At 40.3% G+C, this 20,344-nt stretch overlaps 1 protein-coding gene across 1 annotated transcript; it reads right to left on the reverse strand.

Moving 5' to 3' along the window:
* Nucleotides 1–101: 101 nt before the first annotated feature.
* On the reverse strand, nt 102–20,299 carry SLC8B1 (solute carrier family 8 member B1). The gene is made up of 17 exons (XM_075276626.1): nt 20,227–20,299; nt 18,810–18,848; nt 14,581–14,707; nt 11,229–11,381; nt 10,425–10,477; nt 8,946–9,002; nt 8,421–8,527; nt 8,152–8,319; nt 7,858–7,965; nt 6,237–6,293; nt 5,566–5,696; nt 3,392–3,533; nt 3,154–3,275; nt 2,907–3,060; nt 2,608–2,688; nt 887–951; nt 102–411 (listed from the first exon to the last, which is right to left on the reverse strand). Exons 3-17 carry the CDS (start codon nt 14,704–14,706, stop codon nt 208–210), a joined length of 1,728 nt encoding a protein of 575 aa, XP_075132727.1. The 5' UTR covers nt 14,707; nt 18,810–18,848; nt 20,227–20,299; the 3' UTR covers nt 102–207.
* Between the last annotated feature and the right edge of the window lie 45 nt (nt 20,300–20,344).

Here is a 20,344-nt window from a genome sequence, read left to right on the forward strand (position 1 = left end):
TTAAAAAAAAAAGAGGAAACATTGCATAGTAAAAACATGAGTTTAAAAACCCCCAAAACACCCCCCCCTTCCCAAATAATAATAATAATAAAAAAAAAAAGTCCTGAGACAATAATGCAGCCATTAAGGGTTAGGTACATCTGGAGTAGAGGTGATAGAAAGGAGTCCCTTCATATTTAGTTTGTAAGTAATTCCAAGACTTCTTCCTTAAGGAGAAAAGCTTTCTAGTGTGAAGACTCCAAATTCAGTTAAAAGTGCAACAACTAGAAAGAGAACGTAGAGGCAGACAAGGGCAATCCCATATCCTTTTCGTAAGTGAAAACACTGTAGAGGTACCGCTATTAGCGAGAAAACCAGACTGATTCCTAGACCTCCCGCCAGGATCCACACCAGAAGTCCTTGAGCTTCAAGCTGAAGAAGAAATTAACAAGATATCAAGGTTTAGGTAAGAGCTTGGCCAACTTCTCTTCTGCTCACATTAATACCAGCAATCCAAAACATTAGCCAGAGTTCTTCCTTCTGTCATGGAGCCAATGCATATTTAGATTTACTCTATATTGCAACCAAGCAAGTGGCCCTCAAAAGTTATGGAGTGCAAAGGAATCCACAACCAGGTTAGAAGAGGGTCACAGGAAGGGCAAACTATTCAGATTGTGAAAATGCAGTTTTTTTGTTGCATATTTTGCTGCATTTTTTTTTCTTTTGAGCCAAAGCCAGGAGTGGATCAAGCAGAAGGGACAAGTTAAGTACGTCCAATACATTTCCATGACTTTTGTAGCAATCCTTGGCTCAACACACAAAAAAAAGTTGCATTTCCACAACATGGGGTTTTAGCCTGAAAGTGGTCTGGCTGGTGTGACCATATCAGGGTCTTCAAGAAACTAACCTGTAACTCTGTCTTGGATGGACTCATCTGTAGGAGACAACCCAGACCAACACCAATGAGCACATCTAACACCAGTTCAGGAAAAGGAGACCATTGCCAGATTAGTCCATGTACACATCTGATTTGAAGTAGAAGCATGCAAGAGTATACAGAACATGGGGTTGGGAAGCACCATTACTGTAATAGTGCCCACCAGTTAACATTACTTGTTATGTTATTAGCTGTAGGAGAGGGCACAATCACTGTAATAGTGCTTTACTAGTGTCCCCCATCTCACAGACAAGAGACTCCCCTCCCCCCCCCCCCCCCCCCCAACAGGCAATGTCATTAACCCGGTGGGTACTATTACTGTAATAATGCCCACCAGTTAACATTACTTGTTATGTTATTAGCTGTAGGAGAGGGCACAATCACTGTAATAGTGCTTTACTAGTGTCCTCTACCTCACAGACAAGAGACTCCCCTCCCCCCCTCCCCAACAGGCAATGTCATTAACCCGGTGGGTACTATTACTGTAATAGTGCCCTAGTAGTGTCCCCCCCCCCCCCCTCCTCCACAGGTAATGTTACCTCTGTTTGTGGAAGGGGGACTTCACTAGGGCACCATTACAGTTATATAGTACCCCCAGTTCATGACATTACCTGTGGGAGGGGGTGCACTAACTAATAGGGCACCACAGCTATTCCATTACAGTTATACTGCAGACTCCCCCCACACAGTTAACACTAATAGTCCCCCCCACATACAGTAACTAGAATTACATTTAGTTACCTGGTCACTAATGCAGCTCTCCAGGGATCTGTTCTTGTACACAGGATGTGTGCATCTTCTATTCTATTCCCTGGCCCCAGCGGCACTAAACTGTATATTCTACGCTGCTCCCAGGAAACTTCACACGCCTTGTGTGTCAGAACAGATCCCACAACTGCAACAACAACTAAGTGGAAAGAGATCTGCTGGTGTAGGCTACACCAGCATACCACTTTAAAAAAAAAAAAAAAAAAAAAAAAAAACCCACCACCACACAAGTCCTGCACCAGGTGCCTCCAACGTTCCTATGCTATTGCACACAGCATAGGGGCTTCAGCCAACATCTAGTAGCCAGACAGAGGTCCCCGATGACCGAGCCAGCCTGGTACCAAGTGATCATTGGCCTGTTTTTTTGGGGGGACCTCTCGGGTAGAGAATACAAATTTTTGTGGATGTGGTTCTTAAGGCAATAGGGTGTTAAAAGGGGTTGTATGGAGTGCACAATTCACCTTGCCTCTTCTGGCACTTTTATGAAGCTGGACTTTGGAACCAGTCCGCATGTCCCAGGTAGCTTACCTAACTGTGAAAACAGAAGAGGAAGTGATATGTGCTATGTGGACCGGCTTACTATAGTAAAGCCATCCCCCACAATACAGGTAGCTAGTTTTTAACAGGAGAGAGGAGGCTAGCTGTGATCACATGATCCAAGGAATCAGTCTTTCCTCCCCTCTTTTGTGTAATTGTCCAATTTAAGTTCGAGGACAAGTTGGACTTTCAGTTTCCTACAATTTTAGATCAGACTGTGCCAAACAGCCCGAGTTGATCACCTGAGTCTATCCTATGCTCACCATAGAAATAGCATACGAGACCTGACAGATGCACAACCTTACAGAAACACTCCCAAAGTTTTTTTGGTCACTAAACTTCATGAAAGCTATTGAGTGTTGTGTAGAAAACCATGTAAAAGATACTGAAGATAATCCCTCCAAAGCAGGCAGAGAACGCCATGCGTGGATAACCTTGACGAGCCAACGTGAGGTCAGATACAAAGTCTGTAAAAAAATAAAATAAAATTCTATAATATATATTACACATGGCAGACTACAGAATGGTAAAATACTAACATGTGGCAAGTGTGGATCACTTCCATATCCAGTTATCAGCATTTAAAAGGAACTTTTGGTGGAGTATATGAGTTTTAGACATACATTGTTCCTTTTGTAGTTATTTATTCAACTTTTAGTATAAATGAATAATTTTCTACACTCACCTCCAATACTATTTCCCCAGGCAAGCAAAGTCAGACCTAAAACTGTATTACTCAGGCGGAAGATGACACCGAAGGTACGCAAAAGGTTAACAACTTCAGTTGCAGTAGCACTTATCCAGAGTGCACTTGTAATAAAACCCATAAAAGAAAAGATCTAAGAGACAAATAAAAAAAAAAATAAATATACAAGCCCCCCAAAATGAAAAATCCTATAGAACGAAGTAAAGTAGGGTGGCAAATAACTTACACAGTGATATTTGGGGGCTTCTCCATTCTTGGTGGTAAAGAAAATGACAAATGACAAAGGAATTCCAATCAGCAGCAAAAGGGCCCACAATGGAAGAACTTCCTGAATAAAGTAGCATGCATCTAAGGGCAGAAAATCTCCCATTAAATGGAGCATAATTCTGTAAGATCATACAGTGAACAAATTGCTTTGCAGCAGTTATGATGAATAGCAGTAAGAATAACAGGCTGGTACTCACAAGCCCCTGAATGCAGACAAAACAGGCAGAGAAGTGGACTGGTGATTACATGTAGGCAGTTGAGAGGTCTCTGCCAGTTGCGGTCTTCTTTATCTGGGTCCACAACCGGCACACAAAGTAGCAGCAAAACCTCTATGGGAACCTAGGGGGCAACAGTGCGCAACATATGATTGTTGTAATTAAGGGGGCGTTCACACTACAGTCGGTGTCCAACATGTAGTGTCCGCTCAAAATCTGTCACAGACACTAGGAGCGGACACTAGATGTGTCCGTGACACCTGTCATTCACTTGAATGAGCATCGGGTGCGTTCTTTTGCACTCCGTGCCCGTCCTTCCCTGTCCGCAAGAGAAGATGTCCGACTTCTCAAGCGGACAGAAAAACCCTGCATGCAGGGTTCCTCTGTCCGCTTGAGAAGTCGGACATCTTCTCTTGCGGACAGGGAAGGACGGGCACAGAGTGCAAAAGAACGCATCCGATGCCCATTCAAGTGAATGACAGGTGTCACGGACACATCTAGTGTCCGCTCCTAGTGTCCGTGACAGATTTTGAGCGGACACTAGGAGCGGACACTACATGTCGGACACCGACTGTAGTGTGAACGCTCCCTAAAAGAGAAGTTGCTTATGTACAGTGAGAAGTGGCTGAATATATCTGAATATTGCACACAACACAAAGCACACACCTACCGACTGACTTTTATTGGAGTATTATTTTTATGGTAATAAGTGAACGTTTTACAAAATGTACATCTAAACTCACAATCTTTAGACTGTATGACCAAATGCTCAGATACATGCCAGAGTCTTGGAGTTGTAGAGTGGAAGCAGTCAATTGCCAATAGGGAAGTATCTCTATAACATCATGATCGTTAGTGTACCCAACAAAAATTTTGTTTTTAAACAAAATTCTTCAATTTCCACTGTGATGACTACACCTAATAGGCAGACAGTTCTTTTTCTGTAAGAGATGCAATTGTAATGATGTGACTGCTGCAATGAAATGTGCCATCTACTGAATGATAACATGGGGATCCCCATTCACAATAGATGGTCACAGCTCATTTTCTCCCCAGCTGCACAATGACCCCTGCAAAGCTCACAGTATACAGTCACAGGGGAAGGGGGCTGGGAGTGACGGCACACCTTTCTCCTGCAAAAAGTATATTCACAATTCATTGTAAGGTACAATGTTTCAGGAACTTGTCCCATCAGACATTGGTAGGCTAATGAGGTGAGTTCATATGGTGGTATGGAAAGAACCATGGTGTGGCATGGCATGCCGCGCATACACTTCTCACCACCCACATTTAGTTCTTTCCACACTACCATATGACATCACCTGATTAGCCTACCAGTATCTGGACCAATGCCTGTTGACAGAACAAGTTCCCGAAACGTTAAGCCTTACAATGAATTGTGGATAAACACTTTACAGAAGTTCCATCACTTTTTTTTTTTTAACACATTGTTGCCACTTGGGAGTTGTTCAGTTCCCTAGTGATTGTATACCAGAATTAATTTTGAGTATTTAGGAATCGAGTGCCTCTTTGCACCCCCCCCACCTATTTTTGTCAGGATTCTATGGTCCAAGTGGCTACTGTAAAACGTAATTCTGAGACAAGAAGCTAACCTCCAGTTACAGAAGAGAGACAATTGGGGATGCATTTCCTGAAACCTAGTAGCACTGTATAAGCACTTGTAATTAAGTGAAGTTTTGGTTTATTTTAATGGTCCCTGTCCTTTTCTTGAAGATACTACGACCAGCTATTCTGCAGCATACTTCCAGCTGGCATTATAATAAAAAAAAAAAAACAAAACAAAACAAAAAAAAACAAAAAACCACACAACACATTTTTGCAAATATAAATGAATTAAATTTTTTTAAAAGATGTTCTCTAACCATCTTAGTGGTGACTGTCTTACCTGCATTTGGTAGCCAATGGATACAAGGACAAACAGGAACTTTCTATGATCAGACACCCAGTCATGATTTTGTGGTCACAGCCGGGTTATCTTGTGCACACTTGTCCCTACCCAATATTTTTGACCCCCAAGTAGAACGTCATGGTTGGGTTTCTGAAAATTTCTCATTTATATTTGCTAAGTAACCCTCTACAAGTTGAGATAAGGTTATGTTTGTGAGAAGCGCCCCTTAACATCACATATCCCATACCTTAAAAGCTTTTAAAGTTTTCCAGTACCAGCGTTTTTGTCTCCACTTCCTAGAGTCCACTGGATTAATGCCATTCCACATTATGTTCCATGTAGTGTGTTGCAGTGGCAATAATGGTTGATACTCATCTCCTGGGTAATCCATGCATATAAAATGGACAGCTTATTAGACAATGACTCTTTACAGGTCACCTAAATATAAGACTTGGGCAATACTTTATACTATTTACAATTTGAGATGTGCAAAGGAAATTAACTTTATGGCTTTCACAACTACAAGTAGAGCTGTAGCACACTGGTGTGGCCACTGCAGTGTACAGAGTTGGTTTTCAGCTCTGTATACTGTATAGTCCAAGTTGCACGGAGGCTACCTGGAACAGTGGATTAGTGCAAGCTCTAGGTGCCAGATGATAACAGTTTAAGGATAGGTCAACATATAACACAACCCAGGAACAGAAAAACCTTTTAGGCCAAGGGGGATTTGGAACTGGTTTTCCTTTTTGTATTTTAAATCCAAAAACTGATTAAAAATTAAAGAGACTACTTAATGGATTAAAAAGATGCGGTGGTGATCGTTACAAACTCAAAGACCAAGGATGAACTACTGCCAAATTCTGAACTTAGTCTTAAGACATAACAGAGATTTAAAATAAATTATAATCATCATCATACCATACTCCGAGCCATGAGGAGTGGAGATTGTGTTTTCTTCCGTGTCCGATAGAAGATCTGAGCAAAAGGAGGAAGAACCAGTTTTAGTACTATGTTTATAAGTGATGAAGGTAATACCACACACTAAATGTAGCCATGTTGAAAAACTCTTCAGGCATACTGATGCTAGGTTCACACTAGCGCATTGCATTCTTCGGGTTCGCTTGGGGGCCAGAAGAACGGAATCCTAATCCACTTAAACGGTTATCCATGAACCCCATAGACTAAGGGTTTCACCCAGTTCCCGTTCGAAAAATGTAGAGAAAAGTCCTGCTTGCAGACTTTTCTCCCATTTTTCAAGCAGAATGAGGGACAGAAACCTTCAGAGACCAAGCACTAATGTGAATCGAGACTTAAAAGGGAACTGGTCAGTAGGTATTCTGACCCCAAATAAAGCTGCCATACTAAATAACCCATTCTGTGGATAGATCATCAATAGGTGATCTGTTAGGGTCCAACGACTGGACCCTGCAGAGATAGTCTGTTCTAGCAGTTTCAGGGTATTGTAAGCTGCTAGAGTTTAGGCAACACATGCAGTGCTAGCCCTATGCAAGTCATAGTAGCTATGCAGTATATCAGAACCACTGCTATGCAGTGGATGAGGTAGTGTCACTGCATTACTTAAATAGGAGCAGTGCCACCTGTCCACTAGCTGCTTCCAGTACTCAGAAGTAGCTAAAACAGACAGACCGAGTGTGGGATCTGGATGTCAAACCTTGACAGATCATAGACTGATGTACATGGGTGACCCTTATGAAGATTTGATTCAGGGATGATAAACCCCTCAAACTATAATTTTACTTTGAATCAATGCCGGCTCTGGTAAGTGGTTCAAAAAGGCTCATTTCAGCTAATTGTATAACCAACATTTCTAGTTTACTTTTTTTTTTTTTTAAAGCTATCCACAGATATAAGCATACTAAAAGTAGGATTGGGCAAGATATATTTGAAAGTGTCAAATCCTGCGTTTCCTTAAGCTTCAACATAGCACATCCTTAGGTCACCCTTCATGATATGCAGACGTGGACAAAATTGTGGGTGCCCCTCATTTAAGAGAAGAAAAACTCAATGAAATAACTTGAATCTTACAAAAGTAAATACATTTTCTCAAAAAAAAAAATAAAAAAAATCATGAAACAGGCCTGGACAGAAATGATTGTTCCTGTAACTTAATATTTTGTTGCAACCTTTTGAGGCAATCCCTGCAATCACACGATTCCTGTAACTGTCAATGAGACTTCTGCACCTCTCAGCAGGCATTTTGGCCCACTCCTCATGAGCAAACTCCTCCAGTTGTCTTGGGTTTGAAGCGTGCCTTTTCCAGATGAAAAAGGTTTGGTTATTACTTTTGTCAGACTCAAGTTATTTCTGTGACCATTGTGGGTTTTTATGTACATTTATTTGAGCATCTGTCTGAGTTAAAAGGCTGTACCAAGATAAGCAAATACATCATGCAGGGGGAAGGAAGTCTGCAGAGAGACCAGTTTGCAGAGTTCCTAAGAAGATTAATGCCCTTATATAGTAGATGACATGACAATTTAAGTTGCAAAGTGCATGTTGTGAATCCCCAAGGCAGCCTTACCTGGTTCATCCAAGCTGGGGGCAGATAATAACTGATAACGCATTCTCTGATAGATCCAAGAGGATAGGACAACCACAAGAACATACGCCAAGTAGAGCAACAAGTACACTGTTTAAACATTGATGACAAAAATAGTTAACATTGAAGAATTTTAATGTAACAAAGTTTAAACTGAAGAACTTATCAATGGATTGTGTAGTGTAAAAGTGTAGTTAAAAGAAATGCAAACTTTTAAAGAATTTTTTGAAAGTTTAGTTTATGAATTAAATAGATATGGAATATTTCTATACGTACCCAAAACTTCTGGCAAGCCAATATAACCGCGGTAAAGCACAAAGAACGTAAGGAAAATGGCAGACATATAAAATACAATGTCTCGTAGAAAGGGACGAGAAGCAGCTGTAAATGGTTTCACCAATGCAATTCCTCCAGCTACCACAGTGGTGACAAACACACCAGCACCTGGAATAGACAAAGTCTCAACGCTTATTATATGTGCCAGAATTCACTGGCTGGCTCTAACACACCATATAAGCAACAATTAGTTACGTAGTTATACGTACCAAAGAGTGCACCTATGGCTAACCCAGCAGTTCTGGAATCAGAGAAAGCAGCTACAGCACTAAACACATCAGGGGCACCATTCCCGAAGGCCAAAAAAGTGACACCATGGAGAACAGTTGTTAAGGAGAAGTGGTTCTCTCTCTTTTCTAGAGTTATATATTACACACATGTATATTAAGGAGTCTTTTTACCCCAAATAGTAGTTTCTAATTAGCCATTTTATCCAGTTCAAGAGCTACATCCAATCCACAAATTACCTGTGAGACAGTTTACTTCAGGACAGTGCTACACATCTGGAACATCACATAATTCATGAATATACCCCAATATCCATTTGTGAATGGCACTGAAAAGTGTGCGGTAGGTGAATCGTAGGTGATTTATAACCTGTTAATGTTTAGCACCAAAAAACATTTGGTGTTTGTAAAAGTTGACTGGAACATAATCGGATAAGTGGATGTGTTTTGCTAAACTACAATTCTATATTATATCCAATCAGTATATAACACGTCAAAAAGGATACAGCTACATTATGGGATAGCCTGAGTATTCGAGAGATTGCAGACAAGTTCGGACAAAAACTGGAAGAAAAAGTTTGAGTTGAAAGTTTTACCTACTGTTGAGTACAGAGTACATTTATAGGACTTCTCAGAGACATAAGAGTCCTGATTACAAGAATCACACAATACAATTTTGGAATCAAAACCAGGACTCACTAGGTGAATTGATCAAAGTGAGACTTTTTTCAGTTTTAGAGTCTGCGTTGACCTAGTTTAAGACTTAGTCTTTTTTAGTTTTAGACTTAGATCTAACACGTGTATCTTGAGAAGTTACTCCATGCATCACTTGGTAAGGTTCTGGTATTAACTTTCTATTTGTATTTCCTATTCTTATAAGGGGTGTTCTATGTAGCCTTACATTCAATCAGGTTACCATGGTTTTAGCCATTGGTCCACTATTATGTATTGTGCATAAAATATTGGTGATTGTATATACTACTGGCACTATGTCTTCAGTCGTTCTCCCCCCCCCCCCCCCCCCTATTTTTTCAGTGATTGTTCATATCATTTACCACACCTACCTGTATGCTGGTTTATTGATGTGTTTTTTTTTTTTGTTTTTTTTTATATATTTGTGTTTTTATGCATTTATTATTAATAAACTTAGTTATATTTTTTTATAAATTGTGTTTGGATAGTTTTGCCTTGTTTTTTTTCCGGCAAATGTATTCACTTTTAGTGTCTACCTCTATTTTGTATGCCCTATGTTTATATTTGTGTATTCCAATTTATATTAGTAATTGCCCATGGAATCACAGCTTTTCTCCCCAAAGCACATCCTACCCTCCATTTGTTTCCATGGTACATAAGAAAGAGCAGCACTGGTCTGTGTTCAAAAACAGCAGAGAGCCCTGTCCTAGTCTGTCCTAGTCCTAGCCCTGTCTGGAGCTGTCAAACCCTGATCTAGACCCTCAAATTTCATTTTGGGCCATCTCAAACACAACACTACTTCTAATCCAATCTCCGTAGTCTCAACTGTCAAAACTTGTCCTCTTAACAAGATTGCATCAAACAATCTAAAGATAATTTGAATTGTCCTCCTATCACTATATTAGCCATGATAATGAAACCAAGACTCCTGTAGATTAGAACAACTGTCATGTTCAGTTAAGAGATAATGACAAATATGTTGAGATGGTTACAGAGTATCTGGTCCTCAATCGTGAGCCGCAGACTGTACAGTTTATACTATGGTTACCCATCATATTGAGGCTTCTAAAGCATCCTGGGAATAAATTGTAAAGTGTTTTAAAACCTGTTTCTGGCATCATTTAGAGAGGAGAGAAAAAAAAAAAAAAAAAAAAAAAAGTCCTAGTTAAGCTACATGCCATGTTGTACTGTACCAGCATGGTAGACTTGCTTCACCAGATAAATTGCTATGGGGTATGATAGATATACCTGTTAAAGATTAGAGGAGCATGAAATAAAAATAGGATAACTTACAATTTCTCTGCTGTCACTGCAAGAATTATGAAGAGGTAGAGAAGCCATAGGGCCTGGGAAAAAAAAAAAAAAAAAAAAAAAAAAAAAAAAAACACACATTACACACACACTTAGAAAACGGTTATCTTTCTAGAAACCCAATGTCTTTACCACCTCCTATCTTCATTTGGGCCATCAGTAAATTTGAGGCACTCTAAACCAATCCCCCCCCCTCCATTCTTCCATGGGACTTTGGCTCTTCTCTGATTAACAGATGTCAAGACTGTTCCATATCGTACATGTCTTTCTAGTTGCCTCCAAGAAACAGTATAAACTCCTGTCCAGGTGGTACTGTGACCCTACTAAATTGCATGTTCTGGTGTGTGTGTGTGTGTGTGTGTGTGTGTGTGTGTGTGTGTGTGTGTGTGTGTGTGTGTGTGTGTGTGTGTGTGTTGCAGCCTTTGGTCACGTGATCAGAACCAGCATCCAGTCCCCATGTTATGCTACATTACTCCTCCGCAGTGTTCACCAGTATGGAAACTAGCTTTATTACTACAATCATCTAGTCTGCCAGCTCACATAGTACAGGTAGCTACAGGAGAGAAGGGAGTCTAACCCCCCCCCCCCCATAAAAGTAGTAAATGTCCACAAACTCCCTGGAGAACCCCTTTAAGTCCTGAATACCATTATTGAAATGATAGGTTACAGACTTTGTTCTTGGCAAATACTCCATCTAATATTCCAACCACAGACTACAAACAAGAATGCAGGACAACAGGGTTTGAGGTGGGGTGGGGGTGGAATCCCCTCCATACACACACTTACATATAGAAAGACAGCCAATGGAAACAGCTGAGGAGGGAAACTGCAAAACGCCCCATCCAAGTATCTTATGTATCCATCAGTGTCATTGCAGTCAGCAGTTGTCCTGATAAACTCACAACGGAGGGAAGCATTTAACTTCCCCACTTCTCGGCACTGCATAAAATAAATATGTAGTATAAAAGTTAATAATTAACATTGTTGATATTTCTTACTGGAACTTTTCAAATACAAAGATTGCAATATTTTAGCAAATCACACTTCATACAATGCCAACCTAGACAGTCATGCATAGTTTACTGCAACAAGATTCTAAAGGTGTGTAATTGTTTGGGACTGCAGGTTTATGAATTGGAAGAAAAATAAATAAAAAAATTGGGATATAATGTCACACAAAACTCCAAAAAGTGGGTGCCAAAAAATTTGTCCTGCTTTTTCAAAATGATGGGTAAATATCTTTGTTTCAAGTATGTAATGCTCGTTCAAACTCATCTGTGGCAAGTAACAGGTGTGGGCAATATACATATTATACCTGAAACCAGATGAGAGAAGTTGGCTCAGCCTTTGCATTGTGTGTGCCATACTAAGGTGGAGAACAAAGAATAGAACACTGAGAACTTGAGAACCAAAATTATGGAGAAACATCAACAATCTCCAGAGATCACGATGTTCCCTTGTCCACATAATCAAGAAGATTACAGCCCATGTCACTGTAGCTAATCTCCCTGGACGTGGATGGAAGACAAAAATTGATGAAAGGTTACAATGCAGGATAATCCGGATGGTGGATAAGCAGCCTCAATAAGGTTACAAAGAAATCCAAGCTGTCCTGCAGAATCAGGGCGCAGCAATGTCAGCACGAACTATCATTTGAATAAAATGAAACTATGAAAGGACCCCACTGCTGACAGAAAAGAGCTAGACTGCAGTGTGCCAAAATGTATGCAAACAAGACAACTCCTCCTGGGAAAACATCTTGTGAACAGATGAGACCAAGACAAGCATATTCTACCATTTACTGAAAATGGAATGAGGCCTACAAAGAAAAGAACACACTATCAGTTCAATATGGTGGAGGTTCAAAGATGTTTTGGGGCTGTTTTGCCGCCTCTGGAACTGGGTGCCTTAACTGTGAGCAAGGCATCATGAAACCTGAGGATTACCAGAGGATTTTGGGTTACAATGTAGGGCCCAGTGTCAAAGCTGGGTTTGCATCCTAGGTCATCGGTCTTCCAGAAGGACAATGACCCCAAGCATCAAAAATCTCCAGAAAGAGTCCTGAAGTGGCCAGCAATGAGTCCAGATCTAAATCCCATTGAACACCTGTAGAGTGATCTTAAAATAGCTGTTGGGAGAAGACACCCTTCAAATATTAGGGACCTGGAGCAGTTTGCCAAAGAAGAGTGGTCCAAAATTCCAGTAGAGAGGTGTAAAATTTGTTGATGGTTATAGGAAGTGATTGATTTCAGTTATTTTTTTACAAAGTGTGTGCAACCAAATATTAAGTTGAGGGCGCCAGTAATTTTGTCCAGCTCATTTTTGGGGTGTGTGAAATTATAATTTTTTCGCTTTTTTTCCCCCCTCTATTTTTTGTGTTGTTCCAATATACACAGAAGGAAATAAACATTTTTAATTGCAATAATTTTCTGGGATAAACACTTCATTTTCTGAAAAAAAAAAAAATAAAAATTCAGAGGTGGCAACACTTACAAGCCCCAAAGAAGCAGCAGCAAATGCAAACTAATGAAAAGCACACCAATATCCATTAAGGCTGCTGCAGCCTTGCACGCAACTTTAAGGAATCTATAAGAGGACTTTGAAACTGGCCATGCATGATATTTATCTGCAGATTGACAGATGCCCTCAACTTATGTTTAGAAGAATATGCTGTTAATCTTGTGTGCATGCCCATCACAAAAAATCCAGGCGGATTTTACCAAATGTAGCTTGATCTGCCAAAATAAATGCACATAGAAAACTCATTAGAGAAATAAAATGCATGTGTATTAAATAAGCTATGTAATTTGTAAAGTTACATGAAGAGGAAAACAAAACAAGCAACATTGTGGAAGGTCTAAGGTAGGGAACATACGGCTCTCCAGCTGTTGCAAAACTACAACTCCCAGCATGCACACTTGCTCTGCTGTTCTTAGAACTCCCATGGAAGTGAATGGAGCATGATGGGAGTTGTAGTTTCACAGCAGCTGGAGAGCCAAAGGTTCCCTATCCCTGGTCTAAGGTCTGCACTGGGATTCATCTCATTGCATGCTTGTCTGGTAGCTCATAGATCTAGGTTTACAACTCCCCTTCCCGCTTGTATGCCTCATTGCTTACATGTGGTTATTTTCTAATGTTTTCCTCCCTTTATGTGACATTACAAATTGTATCGCTTATTCAATAAACCGGCATTTTATCATTTGTCTAGTGAGTTTTCTATGAATTTATTAATCGTCGCTCACAGACCTCTGTGGTATTTGAGTATCTTTTGCCTGCTTTCTAGTTGGGCGTTGATCTGCCAGTCTATAGGTAAAGGTGTTATATAACTGGTACCTAAAGGCAGGCATTGACGTGGCTACGCAGACTCAGTAGAGGAGTTCGTAAATATACACAACCTTCCTACTCTCACCTTTGTCCTTACCATAAAGGCAGGCAAGACCTGCTGGACAGGTTTACAACATATTTTTGAAGTTGCGCACAACATTGTAATAAATATGTCAGACTTCACAGCAACAATATTTGTTGTATAAATCATTGAAACCAACCCCTGTTTAATGGAATATTATATTATAGACAGAATGCCAGGGAAGTGGAATAGGCTGGAGACAAAGATGATTGTTATGAGATTAATGTTGGCAGAGACATCAAAGTGTGCAAACCTTATAAATTGAATGTCAAGAAACACAATATTCATGAACTCCACTAATGATCCATTCAGGTAAGTGCCACATCTTGCCTTTGCTTCTGTGGATATTCTACTGAGCACCATCAGAACCACAATGGTTCCTGATGGACGCAAGACATGTACTTTGTTTTTAGCTCCTGGACGGTTTACCATCAGTGAATGAAAAGACTGCTTACATTGAGATGCTGTATATAGCTAGCCTTGCTCTGAGAAGTGGATATAACAGTAGGCAGTGTTCTACTTTAAACATCTGTACAATCTGCATAAATCTCTGGTAGTTTGCTATAATATCCCATTTTGCAACAAAGGCTGTTAAAGTCTCTATAAACAAACATTTTAGGATTCACTTCATTTGAGGTCATCACAAGTCCTCTTAGAATGCAATATAAATATGACTAGAGGAGCATCAAGTGTTAAACATACAAGATTTTAATAAAAATTATTCATACTTACATCTTCCTCTAGGGTATAGTTCCCATATTTCTTTGAAGGTGGGCGGAGTATATGTAGAGGGAAGTTGATGGCTTCTTGACTTAAAGATGAGGTAGTCATAAGCCATCGCAAATAAGTCAGGGGCATCCTAAGCATTTAAAACAAGATATAAATAGAGTAATTTTATATCCTAAGAAATCTCTGCATTTTCACTGCACATTTCAGTCCTCCACCGCCCCGGCTGCCCACTGTAACTTCTATATGACTTTCTTCCTGTATAGACACTGCAGAAAGCATACATCTCTTTCCTGAAGCGGAGTCATGTGAAACAAGAGGAAGTAAATGTCACATTAGAAAAATTGCGTATCATTCACACATTGTGTCATGAGCAAACCCTGCCGCTGAATAAAATAAACCACAAGATGGAGAAGTCAGTGTCCTTACAGACGTAACTTCTAGTTGTAGGATATTGGGAAGCTGCCCCTTAGTAAAGTCCTTTTTTTTGCACTGGGCAATTAAATAACCTTAAATAATCCATTGATTGTTCTAACCATCTCCACACTAGTGGGCCTTAAGGGGCACCTGAGTTTTCAGGAAAACAAAAACAAAACACAACTAAAGCTACAAATACAGTCAGGTGATCTTTTGGATGCTTGTGCGATTACAGATGGGTTATTTAGGCAACAAGCAGAAGATACAAGTACAGAGAAGACTTTTGTTAGACTAAACTCTTATTTGCAAAATTCTCAGACTTTTCAAGTTTCAACATACTATCAGTTTGCAGACATGTCTGTGTGCGAGCGGTGAGCATCATCTCCTACCCCATACATTCACTGTGTGAAGAGGGAAAAGGATTTGCCCCTTCGCTCACTGAGATAAGCAAGATGGAATGAAGTGCATCTAGGGACAGACTAACTTAGTAACAAAATAATGAACAGTAAAGTAGATAGAACTTAGCAGCAGGAAATTTAAAGAGGTTTTTCAGGCAGAAAGCAACCACATTTTTAGTTAAAGTGCATTACATGTTGGTACAGAATGACATGCTCTATGAAATGAGAAAGTTGTCTAAAGAGTTAGTGAGCATTTAAGCCAACCGTTTGACCAAACTTATTCAGAAGCCATCACAGTTATTGACTTGCAGCATATTCACAACCCAAGTAATACATTTCTGATACATGCAGGTTCTGAGATGGAGTGTGGGACAAAGCAGATCAGCACTATTGTGGTCACCTCTCTAATTTTTGCCTCAATTTTTGCTCAAATGTTTTTCCTTAAATAGTTGCCTTTAATATTTCAGTCTGCATCATGATCCTGACAAGCATTGCAGAAATTCTGTAGACAACTCCGTGGCTAGGTTCCTTCTGATCCATTCCATCTTGGACTAGATAGGATGGGGTGAGGTTTGGCAATCTTTTTTTTCCTATTGCAGGCAAGGCAGAGGAGCAGGCTCCAGCCTTGCTTCTATGCAAGTGAATGGGGTTGAGGCTTCAATTCTCCGGTGCCACCACTATAGCCTTCCTTTAGGTTTCATAGAACTTTTTGTACCTTGGGCTTTATTTATACAATCCACTTATTGCAGTCTGATGTAGTTTGCAAAAAGCAAGAATATATTAGACTTCAAAATTCTGCGCATGAAACATCCCTATGATTTTTTTTTTCCTCAGGGCATTTAACATGGTATTGCATCGTACTTAAAATACGACGTGTATTTGTATATCCATACACTTGATAATATAAAGTCACAAAGCAGAAAGAGCAGTTACATAGCAAGTCACTGTAGTTAAATGGCAATTGTCTATGCACAACAACCCTGACAATTATATGCTTTTTACTGATTTTAACAACAATTTTCTATGGTAATTTGGAATCAAGTCATAAAACAAGTAGTTCATTGAATGTGCAAAACTAATAACCATATCAAAATCATTTCTGAAAATAAATCTCATACTCTACCAGCTTGTGATTCAACACTAAAACAAGGGGAAGTGCCAAGATAGCCAGCATGAAAAGAATTGCAGTAAATGAAAGCCTATTCTCAGGATTTGTTGCAGTGCTTGGTTACTTGCATGATAGGAACTAAAAATGTGCACATAATGCAAAAACATACTGTATGTTCATTCAGTGACTTGAAAACATAGGCACAGCTTGAAGCTGCTGGGATGCAATGCAAAGTCTGTAATAGGGACTCTACTTACCTTGTGCCATTTAGTGTAGTGGTATATTTTACACTTTGTAGGGTCTCCATTCCCTATAGCTAAACCCCTGCTATATGTAGCTGAAAAGAATCAACATATATGTCTGGTTGAAGGAGAGTAGTCCCTTCTATCAGATTCCCCATGCTGATTATGATAGTTAACTGCTAGTGCACCACAGAGATGTACTGCTTGTATAAGTGGACAGGAAGATTAACTCTTGGCTACAGGTAAACAATACAAATAGACCTCCTCGTTCCTGCAGATATTCAGTGGACATATTCAGCGTGTGCGGTTATCCATTATTCCTGATAAACTACAGCCAGTCACTTATGTAAGCAAAATACTAAATACAGAATGTTTTAGGGTAAGCAAATGGCTGTATAGCTAAAGGTGGTGAGGTTGAGCTACTATAGGAAAGTATGATCTTCTCTTAGCAAGTAAAATCAATATACATATCCAGAGAGACTGTCTATGCAGCAAAAGGCAATACTGAAGACAGGCCCTTTACCTCTCCATTTTCTAGCCCAAGCTCACTAGATAAAAGAATGGATCCGTGGAGGTGTGGGGCTGGCACACCCATCATACATGTGCAGTTTTACCATAGATCAGTTACAAGGGCTCCCACAGTGTTAGGACTATAAGTGGACATCATTTACCTGATGTACCTCAAATTATAACAAGTGCTATAAGAGGAATAAAAAAAAAAAAAGTCTATGTGTTGACGGAAAATTGAGTAATATTACTACAAGTGATAATTTGCTGAAGAACCCCCATCTTCCCTCAACAAGGATAATCAGCTTTTTTTTTTTTTTTTGGGGGGGGGGGGGAGGCATATCTTCTGGACAAACATTATATGGTAACAGAGTGTTGTAGACTCTGCTGCTATGTTCACTATACACATCACTGTCATACAGTTTCTCCTGCATCTTATTCATGTTAAACAAAATTTTTGGGCCATTTTGTTCCCATAGAACTTTTGTGCCAGTTATCCATTGTCTAGAACGTTAGTAGTGTGTAACTGGTTTTAGCTTTGATGGCATATAACTCCTTTACCACCCTGAATAATCAGGTTAGTGTTGCCAACAAAGACTTTGTTACTCAACAAGATTCTAAATCAAACAGTATTAAGTATTCCTATGAATGACTGCTTCTTGAATAGTAGGAGGCACTCAAGGCCAAGAGAGCATGTAATGGACATTCCAGGCATAGCGGAATGGATGAGCGTAGGCTTCGTACAGTAACTCAATTCATTACCTGCTCAGTTCTGGAACCGCCAAACACTTTGCCACTCATTTGTTCTTTTACAGAAAGTGTGCATAACCGAGAGGACCAGTGCACAGTGAGATGTCTGCCAGGATTTCTAAGGACCCCTTATGAGAACAGAACTGGATGTGTTTAATATGTATTTTCAGCCACGGTGTTCAGGTAAGCAAGAACTCTGCTCCATGATGCACAAGTTAACTTTGATTTAAAAGAGAATAGTTACCTGGCATTTATTGCAATTAGGACATACAGGAGTTGGTTGTATTGTTTCTATTATTGGGAGAGTCACCAGAACCCTGCAGTTTCCAGTGGCCATAACCAATCTAAGAGTTTTTACCTTTGAACTGACATCTCCATTGCTAGAGATTGCAGTTTTTGTCAATATACAAAAGAACTCTATAGGCCATAAGAGGGAATTGTTACCTCTTTGGAATAACAAGAGCTCTCATTGGTGCAAAGAACTCATTTGCATATTGACAAAACAATATTGATTTGCTGGGTTTTGGTGATAAATTTCATTTAATTAGGAATTTGCAAAACAAGCTGAGGAGGTCTAACAAATCCCGTCACTTCATTTGCAATCCAGATACTGCTGACATTTGATATTAAGTTTATTGTATACATGTGACATCACGATCTCCCATAGGAACACATTACATGCAATATTTTTATATGCATTACTGTGGAGCCCTGACCTATCCAACTGGTTCAAAATATACTGGGGGTATGCATGGACCAGGGGGATGCAAAGCATTACTGGTTCCTCAACATTATACAAAGACATAGACTTACGACTAGCAGATGCTTGGCGCTTCTGGTGAATGGCGGAAACTGAAAGAAAAAGAAAAGTCATAGTAATAGAAGTCTTGGACTGGCCCACCGGGGCATCAGTTAATCTCCCAACTGCTATTAACTTCCTGATCCCCATGGCTTCTTCAGCCTCTAGGGGGCCCATGCACTACACATTACATCATTGCATCAGAATGCGATGTGTGGCATACAGGGCACCCTGAAAGATAAAGGGGAAGCAGAAGAGGCCATAAGTAGAAATTGGGATTGGTAAATGAGTGCAGCTATTCTTCCAGGTTCTGCCATGCGGTTGTATTTTTAACAACCAAAACCAGGAAGAAGTGGTGCCGTGAACAGATTCTGATGCTGGTAGAGCTGGAAGCCATAGTGCAGGATCATGGAATGCTTGGTCAACAAGGAAGGAGGAGGAAAAAAAAAAAAAAAAAAAAAATTGCAAGTAAAAACAGTTGCTAAAAAAAACTATTCAGCTTGTTTGCTGCTATCAAAGTAGAACAATGGTAGGGACAGATACCAGAAGTGGGGTTTTTTTTAAAATTCCAAGTTTCTCCTGTGGAAGTTCTGTACCCATAGAACGGCCTCATTCAGGTGGTTTTCTAGGCATGCTATGTGGCTTGTACAAAGTGGGGATTGGTCAGGTGACCTAAAGGTTGTCTGTGAAGCAGAATATACTTGTAACAGATGGGTAAGGGTCACCTGAATTTAATACCTTTTTCCTCCATGAAAATTTGTGCCTTTGCTGCTGAGATATTCATTTGTTTCACAATATTCAAGTCATCAGTCGGGGGCAGAGATGGCGTCTCCAAACTACTACACCCCACACTGCTGTAATATGCCCTCTTCCCCAGGCCCCCTTTCCTTGAGGGACAGGACAAGGGAAGACTTCAGAATAACTCCCTGTTGCGGACAGGAGAGGACATATGAGAGCAGCGTGGAGCCATGGAACCACCCTCAGCGCTACAGATGGATAAAATGAATGTCAGCAATGGAGGCATGACTTTTCATGGGGATAAAGGCATTATACTCAGTCTGAGCGGTCTGCATTGCTGGTTTAGGATGCTTCATCCTGGTGACAGACTCCCTCTAAGAGCTCAAGTCCAGTCTACATGTCACAGCTCTATGTGCACCACCCAGTGTGCTCGAAATGCATGACACCAAGACAAGCCTGACCCCTGTAATAATGGTTTAATCCTGCTCACCTGGGCTTATGCCCTTGCGGCTGGTGACCCACAATGATCTGTACGGGGGGGATCACTAAGCACATACTTGAGAAACTTTTACATCTGCAATAATAGTGCTCAGCAATCAGACAGCAGAAAGCATCTCTAGCACCTGAGTGCTTGCCTTGTATAGATAGAACATGAGGCATCTCCCCCACCCCAAGGTTTCAGAAGGCACATACCGGCTCAGTGTGACTTCAGGACTGCTGCAGCTACGGTGAGTTACCCCAGAACAGCCAGCGCAGTCTGATCAGCTGACCGAGCGGAGATTTGTGCTGAGCACGCCCCGCCCATAACACG

Source organism: Leptodactylus fuscus, chromosome 1, assembly GCF_031893055.1.
Source record: "Leptodactylus fuscus isolate aLepFus1 chromosome 1, aLepFus1.hap2, whole genome shotgun sequence".
In the NCBI taxonomy this organism is placed as follows: Eukaryota; Metazoa; Chordata; class Amphibia; order Anura; family Leptodactylidae; genus Leptodactylus; species Leptodactylus fuscus.

Bases quoted from the DNA above. Each gene is read 5' to 3' on its own strand.
- SLC8B1 (XM_075276626.1), bottom strand. From the start codon at position 14,706: ATGCCCCTGACTTATTTGCGATGGCTTATGACTACCTCATCTTTAAGT. The intron at 5,697-6,236 runs GTATGATGATGA...TGGATTACCCAG, and splicing joins TCCTCATGGCTCGGAGTATG to GAGATGAGTATCAACCATTA. The intron at 952-2,607 runs GTATCTTTTACA...AACTGGTGTTAG, and splicing joins CTTTGGAGGGATTATCTTCA to ATGTGCTCATTGGTGTTGGT.